At 50.0% G+C, this 9,986-nt stretch overlaps 1 protein-coding gene across 1 annotated transcript; it reads right to left on the reverse strand.

The window, feature by feature from the left end:
* Positions 1–6,461: 6,461 nt before the first annotated feature.
* Positions 6,462–9,292, reverse strand: NKX1-2 (NK1 homeobox 2). The gene is made up of 2 exons (XM_052661233.1): positions 9,082–9,292; positions 6,462–7,156 (listed from the first exon to the last, which is right to left on the reverse strand). Exons 1-2 carry the CDS (start codon positions 9,290–9,292, stop codon positions 6,462–6,464), a joined length of 906 nt encoding a protein of 301 aa, XP_052517193.1.
* Positions 9,293–9,986: the final 694 nt, after the last annotated feature.

The raw sequence follows: 9,986 nt of genomic DNA on the forward strand, positions 1-9,986 counted from the left end.
CCAGCCATCTCATCCTCTGTCATCCCCTTCTCCTGCCCCCAATCCCTCCTAGCATCAGGGTCTTTTTCCAGTGAGTCAACTCTTCGCATCAGGTGGCCAAAGTATTGGAGTTTCAGCCTCAGCATCAGTCCTTCCAATGAACACCCAGGACTGATTTCCTTTAGAATGGACTGGTTGGATCTCCTTGCAGTCCAAGGGACTCTCAAGAGTCTTCTCCAACATTACAGTTCAAAAGCATCAATTTTTCGGTGCTCAGCTTTCTTCACAGTCCAACTCTCACATCCATACATGACCACTGGAAAAATCATAGCCTTGACTAGACAGACCTTTGTTGGCAAAGTAATGTCTCTGCTTTTCAATATACTGTCTAGGTTGGTCATCGTCTTTTAATTTCATGGCTGCAGTCACCATCTGCAGTGATTTTGGAGCACCCAAAAATAAAGTCTGACACTGTTTCCACTGTTTCCCCATCTATCTGCCATAAAGTGATGGGACCAGATGCCATGATCTTAGTTTTCTGAATGTTGAGCTTTAAGCCAACTTTTTCACTCTCCTCTTTCACTTTCATCAACAGGCTTTTTAGTTCCTCTTCACTTTCTGCCATAAGGGTGGTGTCATCTGCATATCTGAGGTTATTGATGTTTCTCCTGGCAATCTTGATCCCAGCTTGTGTTTCTTCCAGCCCAGCATTTCTCATGATGTACTCTGCATATAAGTTAAATAAGCAGGGTGACAATATACAGCCTTGACGTACTCCTTTTTCACTTTATTAGACCCCACTTAATAACTGAATAACTGTTATGCAGTCTCTGCTTTTCTCTAACTAGCTGTGTGACCTTGGGCAAGTCACATAACCTCAGTGAGTCACAGTTTCTAAGACAATATGGGTGATCTCAGGCAAGTCACCTCCTCTCTAAGCCTCGGTTTGTTTGTTTATTTATTAATTTTTGATGTGGACCATTTTTAAAGAGGACTTCCCTGGTGGCCTAGTGGTAAAGAATCTGCCTGCCATGCAGACAACTCAGGTTAGACTCCTTGGTTGGGAAGATCCCCTAGAGTAGGAAATGGCAACCCACTCCAATGTTCTTGCTTAGGAAATCCCATGGACAGAGGAGCCTGGTGGGCTACAGTCCGTGGGGTCACAAGACTGTATGCTCTATACAGTATACTCAGTATACTCTAAACCACCACTATTTTAAAAGTCTTTATTGAAATTGTTACAATACTGCCTTTGTTTTATGTTTTGGTTATTTGGCCATGATGCATGTGGGATCTTAACTCTCCCAGTGAGGTATTGAACTCAAATCCTCTGCACTAGAAGGTGAGATCCTAACCACAGGACTGCTAGGGAAGTCCCTAAGACTCAGTTTGTTTTACCAGTAAATAGGAGGGCTCACCAGTCAGCAGAAGAGCTGATTAGACACGTCACCAAGAGAGATACCAAATCCCCAACAGGCAGATGGAGACAGAGTCAGCATCATTACCCATCAACAAATGAACACTGAAGCACAAACGTGATACTGCTCCATACCTTCTGGAATCACTGGACCGAAAATGTTGATTGGTCGATCCTAAGTGATGGAAGGATGTGAAACACCTGGAACTCTTATTCATGGCAGGTGGGAATGTGAATTGTGACAACCACTGGAAAACTGATTGGCAGTATTTACTAAAGGTAGACCTCACACCTAGCTGTATCCCCAAAGGAAATATCAAGATGTATTTACCAAAAGGTATGAAGAAAAGGAAGAAGTGTTAGTCAGTTGTGTCCAACTCTTTGTGACCCCATGGACTGCAGCCCACCAGGCTCCTCTGTCCATGGGATTTCCCAGGCAAGAATACTGGAGTGGGTTGCCATTTCCTTCTCCAGGGAATCTTACCTACCCAGGGATTGAACCCAGGTCTCCCACACTGCAGGCAGATTCTTTACCAATTGAGCCACCAGGGAAGCCTCAAAAGGTATGTATAAGTCTGCTTAATCAAAATGGCCCAAAAAACATTTGATTACCTATCACCAGTAGAATGGCTAGGGACTTCGCTGATGGTCCAGTGGTTAAGACTCCACATTACCAATGCAGGGGACATGTGTTCAATACTTGCTCCCGTATCTAAGATCCCATATGCCACACAGCGAGGCCCAAAAAACAAAAAGTAGAAAGGATGAATTGTAGAAAGTGTGTATCATAGTATGCCAACAGAAATAGGAATAAATAATTTACAGCTGTACACAACATGGATGGAACTCACAAATAATATTGAGCAAAGAAAAAAATAAAAAATACTGAACAAAGTCAGATGCAAAATAGTTCATTACATATATTTAAAAGGAAAAAACAGGTACAACTAATCCATGCTATTAGAAGTAGGATAGTGGTCACCTTTGGGGAGGGGTATGAGAAGGTGACCCAAGGGGGTTCTGGGGTGTCCACAGTGTTCTAGTCTTGATCCAGGTACCAATGACAAAGGTGTTCTGTTTTAGAAGATGCGCCTGGCTACACACACCATAGTCACTTTTCCAAATGCATTACACATTATAAACCAACAGCAAGAGGAATCCCAGCAAATAACTACCTTCCGAAGTTGGATTTTTTTATGTGGATTGAAATGCTGGACTCGATGAAGCACAAGCTGGAATCAAGATTTCCAGGAGAAAATTTAACCTCAGATATGCAGATGACACCATCCCTTAGGGCAAAAAGCAAAGAGGAACTAAAAAGCCTCTTGATGAAAGTGAAAGAGGAGGGTAAAAAAGTTGACTTAAAGTTCAACATTCAAAAAACTAAGATCATGGCATCTGGTCCCATCACTTCATGGCAAATAAATGGGGAAACAGTGGCTGACTTTATTTTGGGGGGCTCCAAAATCACTGCAGATGGTGACTGTAGCCATGAAATTAAAAGACGCTTACTCCTTGGAAGGAAAGTCATGACCAACCTAGACAGCATATTAAAAAGTAGAGACATTACTTTGTCAACAAAGGTCCATGTAGTCAAGGCTATGGTTTTTCCAGTGGTCATGTATGGATGTGAGAGTTGGACTATGAAGAAAGTTGAGCACCAAAGAATTGATGCTTTTGAACTGTGGTGTTGGAGAAGACTCTTGAGAGTCCCTTGGACTGCAAGGAGATCCAGCCAGTCCATCCTAAAGGAAATCAGTCCTGGGTGTTCATTGGAAGGATTGATGTTGAAGCTGAAACTCCAATATTTTGGCCACCTGGTGCAAAGAGCTGACTCATTGGAAAAGACCCTGATGCTGGGAAAGATTGAAGGCAGGAGGAGAAGGGGATGACAGAGGATGAGATGGTTAGATGGCATCACTGACTCAATGGACATGAGTTTGGGTAAACTCCAGGAGTTGGTGATGGACAGGGAGGCCTGGCGTGCTGCAATACATGGGGTCGCAGAGTCTGACAGGATTGAGTGACTGAACTGAACTGATCTGGCTACATGGTTTCACATGGGAACCTAAAATAGTATAGTTGGTTTATAATGTTGTGTTAGACTCTCGTGTACAGCAAAGTGATTCAGCTATATCGAGCGATATATGCTTTTTCATATTCTTTTCCATAATGGTTTATTATAGGATTCTGAATATGGTTCTTTGTGCTATAAATAGGACCTTGTTTATGTTTTTTATATATAGTAGTTTGTATATGCTAATCTCAAGCTCCTAATTTATCCCTCCCCCTTTAGCAACCACATTTGTTTTCTATGTCTATGGGTCTGTTTCTGATTTGTGAATAAGATCATTTTTAAATATTCATTTTTAACATCTGAAATTTATGACCAGTGGATGGCCCAAGTCTGCAAAGTTGTCTCCCAGAGCCTTTATGGGTTATTCAGAACTTGTGAAGCAGGCTAGGAAGCTAATGTCCTAGAAATCTGGTATTAATTTAATTTGCAGCCACTAATTAATATTCTATAAAGATGCTTTGCTATCACTATGAAAATGGGCTTAAATGTGTGTTTGTGTGTACTGCCTACAAGTGGAGCCACTATGTGTTTACCTAGCAAGAATCTGAAAAGGATGGCTTAGAAAAAGTCATTTTAGGGGAGAAATACTCTCTACTGGTGAATGCCAGATGGTGAGGGGTGAGGATGGGAAGATATACAACCTCTGATAGTTATAGAATTATTCAAAAGCTTTGCTAATAAACAACAAGAAATAATTAGAAAGAAATTATTACAAACAAAATTTATTAGACAAACACATCAATAGATTGAGTTGAAGGATTTGGTTGGGAACTCACTGGGCCTTTTAAAGCAGCAGATGTCCAAAGTCACACACTTCAAGCATTACTCTGTTAAAATCCATAGCAACAAGAAAGGCCAGGAAATACAGCACTCCATGCTGGTCCACAAACAGACAAGCCTCCCCCCTCCCTCCCCAGTCCGTCTCTTCAGCTGTAGTCTTCTGGTACCTGAGATGAAAGGAATGTTTCCCAGGTCTTACAGAAATTCGGTTTCTTTGTTACAGATCTTGCTTCTTTGCATGCCTGCTCCTGATACATGGAATGTTGCTTTTGAGAAACCCACTAATAGTTACTGAGGGAGTGTTTATCACAAGTAAAGTGAATAAAACAATATTATCTATTACAGTAACTGCATTGTTAATCTCATCCGGCACCACTTGTCTTTCAGAAAGTTTAATGCATTGTTTGGGGACACATGTCTTCTTCAGCATAGGAGGGAAAGAGTCTAATTAATAAATTATAATTAAATAATACATACACTCAAATCTGATGAGATTCACATGAATGTGAAAGCTTCAATTTAGTTTGGAAGAAGGGGGGTATATTTTCTCATTCTTGATAATAACAGAAATAGATATTTCAAGGTTGTAATCTCATGTGTTCATAAAACCAAATAATGTGTTTTATTTTATGAGAAGCCATTGATCCTTAAATTTATTAATGACAAAGGCTACCAAGAAATAGCAAGGAATATGGTATCCATATAGATATTGCCCAGCCTCAAGTCATCCAGTAAAGATGAGAGTGAAAGATACATGACCTAGTTGGGGAGGTCTGGTTTTCGGAAATATGGGCTACAAATTATATTACATAAAAAACTGAAGAATATTCCAGATAAAGCCAGCAAGAGAATTTTACAGGACTAATTCTTAAGAGAGATAATAAAAGCAGCAGTTAGAATGCATGTCCCTATATGTAGCTCCTGCAGTTGAGTCCATCACATATATGCCTTTTGATTCCATGATATGCCCAATAATTATTTCTTTTACTGCTCTTAACAACCTTTTGCTTGTTCACCATGCCACCACGGACAGTCTGTGTGGAACAGAATATCTTTCAAGTCAGAATCTTGGATGAAGCCCTAAAAATGTTGAGTCTGTGCTTTAAAAACTAGTCCAGTTCATAACTGCCGTGTATGCTGGAGGAGAGAACTCTCCTTGATCACTATTGAGAGCTTCGGACTTGCTGGGACAGACATATTGCCCAAGACTGAAGTTTTACGATATCAAACACTGCAAATCATAATCGGCAGTCTCAGGTATAGACCTCAAGATTTCAGTTGTGCCACTGGTCCCTTTGTTATTTTCATGCCTTTGGGGCCATAGTCATGGTTTGTCAAAGCTGTTCTCAAAACTTGCAGTAGCGGGGAACTGCGCTCTACCTTAGTAGGCAAGTCTAGCTGTAAAGCAGTTGAATTTCCCAGCACGAACTTCTGGTCTTCTCCGAAAAGTTAGGTACCCATTTTCTCAGGAATAGCCTGTGGAGCGACAGTCTGGAATAAGAGTTGCTCTCAGGTCCTAATCTTAAATGAAAGATCTAAAAACGTAGAGCGTTACGCGTTTAAAAAATGGTCCATCTCAAGGCGGCGGTGTGCGCTCACAGACCCAGTTCTCGCCAACTTTCGCAGTGTTCGGAAGGAATCGCTGGATTGGGGCCAGTAACCAAGTATGAAATGGGAAACAATCGGCTCTGAAAAGGGAAACAAAAACAACTGGGCTCTGAGGGAGCCAAAATCTTTGCAGATTCCATCCTCGTGAGCCGCTGGAGGGCGGGTCTTGGCTCTCTCCGGACTCCAAGCCCTGCGCTGGGCTAGTCGCGCGCCTCCGAACACCCAGACCCTCAGAAAGAGCCCTTGAACTGAATGAAGCCTGACCCACCGGGAAGAGCAGGTCCAGAAACCGGGAGATTTAAGGACGGCTTCCGTCTCCGGATACTCTGAAACGTGGCCGGTCCTTGATTCCCCTTAGTGGGCCGTGTGGATTCCGGGGTTCCGCGCGGCGGGAAGGCGCGCACCTGGGAGTCGGCAGGCGGCCTCTCCCTGCCCTCTGGCGGCGCCTCCAGCCAGCCGGCAGGGAAGGGGCGCACAGACACCCGCGCACCAGGAGGGGGCGGTCCCTATGCATCGGCGCCCCTCGGTAGGGTGGGGACCACAAGTCCACGCCAATCACTCGTGAGTCCAGACGAAGAGGGGCCCAAGGGGCTCGGGGGTTCATAGATGCGGGGCGTAGAAAGGGGTCAGGTAGGAGGGCCCGAGGAAGGGCGCGAAGGAGCCCCCGGCGGCCGTCAGCGGGAAGGAAGCGGCGGCCGGGAAGAGGACGTTGGCCGCGGAGTAGGAGGGGAAAGTCTGGAAAGGATGCGCGCCCGGGCCCGGCGGACCTGGGCTGCCCCCCAAGCCGCCGCTCGCCCCCGCAGTCCCGGGCTGGGGCGCGCCACCTCCCGCCTGCGCCGCACCTTCGGCGCCGGGGTTCTGCTTCTTCCACTTGGTCCTGCGGTTCTGGAACCAAATTTTGACCTGCGTCTCAGTGAGGCTGAGCGAGAGCGCGAGGTTCAAGCGCTCGCACACGGACAGGTAGCGCGTGGCCCGGAACTTGTTCTCCAGAGCCACCAGCTGCTCGTAGGTGAAGGCGGTGCGCGCGCGCCGCGGCTTGGAGCTGCTGGGCTCCGCGCGCCGGCGCCTGGGCCGCGGGGAGCCGGGGGAGCCCGCGAGGCCGCCCGCGCCGCTCTCCCCCGCCGCCGACGCCGCGGCCCGGGCCTCGGGGGAGAGTGTCAGGCCCGCCCGCAGGTGCACAGCCCGCTCCCCGCGCCGCCGCCCCGCGTCCTCCACGTCCTCGTCCTCCTCTTCCGCCTCCTCCGCCTCCGACCCCTCCAGAGGGGACGCCAAGCCGGCGCCGCGGTCCGCAGCATCTAGAGGAGAAGGGGACGGTGATCAGAAAACGGGAACCACCCAGCCCGTTCTGGTCCCCGGACCTGCTTCTCGTCCTCCCCAGAGTAGGCGGCAATCTCCCCAACTCAGGGCCCTGCCCTGCCCCTCTCCGAGATTGCGTTCCCTGCCACCACCCCACGGCCCCCCATCCAGAGTGCCCAGCCTGTCCCGGGAGGTGAGAGTTAGGGTTGCGGTGCCTCTTCGCTCTTTACTCATCTACGACCTAGTAGGTGTCCAGGAAGTGTGTTTGGAATCAATGGATGACACCCTGCATTAAGGAAAAATAACAGGCTCATTGGACAACCTTATAAGAGCGTTGTATTACACATTAAGACATCGAGATGTCAAGTGCGTTTCAGGCTCTCTTCCCCCCGTCCCTAGACGCCTGTTTGGGTCTGGAACCTCTAGCAATTAGAAAAAGAAGTTATTAGGCGCCCCTCTCCTCCCTTTTAAAGTGAAATTCCCTCTTTCCCATCTTCTCTCTGCTGCCGTGTTAATAGAGTTTCAGATTTGCGCGGGACTGGATCGATAGATGTCATCTATTAAAGGTAAGTTTTAATCGAACAATATTAGGATCAGAGAGGGAAAGGGGGTTTGAAGTCGGTACCTGCAAGCTGCGGGCAGGAGATATGCAGGCTCCAGTAATAGAATATCGATCAGAGAGGTGGGGCAAGGGGAGAGCGGCCCCTGCGAGAGGCGATCGGAACAATTACCCGGCCGGCCGCCCAGGCCCAAGAGCGGCCGCCAGAGGCGCCCACAGCCCCAGACCATCACCGCTAAACTTGGGGATGGAAAGCGGTGGGGAGCGGTGCGGGGCGGCGCGGGGCGGGGGGAGGAGACTGCCAGACTTCAAGCCTCTCTCCCTGCGCTGCGCCCCTGAACTTTGGAGTCCCTCCCAGGCTTCACCCAGCCCTGGTCCTGCTGCCCTTTGTCTTTCATTTCAGACACAAACTTTCCTGGACGCCTCATGGGGGTCCTCCAGAGTTAGGAGTTAAGTCAAAAAGGGTTTGGAGAGAAAGGACAAAAGAGTCTACCATCACCCCAAGACACCCTGACCCCAGTCCAGTCAACGATTGATTGGGTCTAGGGAGACTGAGCGGGTGGGCAGTGGATTCTTTGCTGTTGTCTCTGGAGGGCTGGAAGGGACCCCTGTGCTCCACCAGACCTCACTGCCTGCTAAGACTTCAGACACATGATTCATCAGTCTCAGCTCCCTCACCCAGAGAATGGAGGGATGACGCTGTCGACCTCCTTAATGAAGCTGTCGACCTCGCAGGTATTGAAGTTTTCCCTGACTTGTATCCCAGTCTCTAGCCCAGGTCCTGGCACATGGCGGGAGCATTAGATGCCCAATAAGTGAATAAGCCTGGCTAAATTGGGTGCTGGGTAAGTATTAGTTTCCACTGCCGGTCAGTCAGAGCTGAGGTGCTTACTCGCTTGGCAGGTGAGCAGGGATAGGCTTCGGTGGCAAATCTCTGACCTGGGGTGCTGCGGGGGGCGGGGGGCAGGGGGATGTGCCCCTATGTGCCTCTTCCTGCAGCTTCCCTGGTGGCTCAGATCGTAGAGAATCTGCCCGCATTGGGGGAGACCCAGGTTCGATTCCTGGGTCGGGAAGATCCCCTGGGGGAAAGGCATGGCAACCCACTCCAGTGTTCTTGCCTGGAGAATCCCGTGGACAGAGGAGCCTGGCGGGCTACAGACATGGGGTCGCAGAGTCGGACGCGGCCGAGCGCCTAACACGTTCGCTGCTCCTCTGCTGTTTTCAGCCCTCTTCCTGTGTGCCTTCTCCCCTTTGGGGCAGACGCCGCCAAGGTCTACTCACCCGATCCCGGGCCGTCCCTCCCAGCCGCCCATCGCAGCATCTAAGCTGGGGCTTTCCGGGCCCGAGGCCGCCTCGCTTCCTTACCAGGAGCCTCTCGCTGCGGAACCGGGTCCCGGCTGGCGTCCTTCCTTGCTTCGGCCTCTGCCAAACTTTTCTTGGCTTCCCGGGGAGCCGGACGCACGGCTGGAAGCGCAGCGCGGGTGAATTTCTGCGGGTCCAAGATATCCAGAACCGAGAAGGAGATCTTGTGGTGGGAGGGAGCCGCCTTGGCCCCGCCGTCCTGCCATGCCAGCATGCCCCAGAGGCCGGCGGCGCGGGGTCCGGGGAGGGTAGTGCTCGGGCTTGCTTTAGGCTGTGGCTCGGCAGCAGCTCTCAGCCGGTAGGAGGGTCGAGGCGGCCAAGAGAATCTGGGGAGGGGGGCGCGGAGGCGGGGCTGGGAGAGAGCGGCCCGAGGTTGCGCGCGGATTGGCACTTGGGCTACCCGAGGCCCCCGCCACGTGCAGGGCGCGCTCGCAGGAGCCCCCAAGACTACCCCGAGCCTTGCCGGGACCTCCAGCCTCGGCGAGGGGGCGCCTAGGTGCGTCCGGTGCGCGCGCCCGCCTGGACAGCGCCGCGGGCTCAGCGCGCTTCCGCCCAACCTGCTGGGACTGCCGGTGAGCGAGGGAGGGAAGTTAGGAAGCTTTCGTCCCGAAGATCCTCCCAATACACCCACCCCGACTCGGGCTTGGATTTGCACCCTTGCTCCAGGGCACCCGCCTTTGAGTTGGGGACGCAGTTGAGTCCAGCACTGATTACACGAAGGCAACGCTCAGCACATCGCCTGCCTCGCCAGTGCATCACAGTAATGGCCTCGGACCTGACCACCTCGGATTTAAAAGCCTTCATGTTCTCACAGTTTAGTTTACAAAGCCCTTACACTTGCGAGACCTCGTTTGATCTTCCCAGCAGCCCTGTGCGGTGGGCGTGGCCTGGCAAGGCTATCTATCCCG

The sequence above is a fragment of the Budorcas taxicolor genome, chromosome 23 (genome assembly GCF_023091745.1).
Source record: "Budorcas taxicolor isolate Tak-1 chromosome 23, Takin1.1, whole genome shotgun sequence".
Lineage (NCBI taxonomy): Eukaryota > Metazoa > Chordata > Mammalia > Artiodactyla > Bovidae > Budorcas > Budorcas taxicolor.

What these genes read in the sequence shown, in the direction of transcription:
- NKX1-2 (XM_052661233.1), bottom strand. Translation starts at nt 9,292, where the DNA reads ATGCTGGCATGGCAGGACGGCGGGGCCAAGGCGGCTCCCTCCCACCAC. An exon ending in TCCGCAGCGAGAGGCTCCTG is followed by an intron (nt 7,157 to 9,081) that starts GTAAGGAAGCGA and finishes CTTCTCCTCTAG; the next exon opens with ATGCTGCGGACCGCGGCGCC.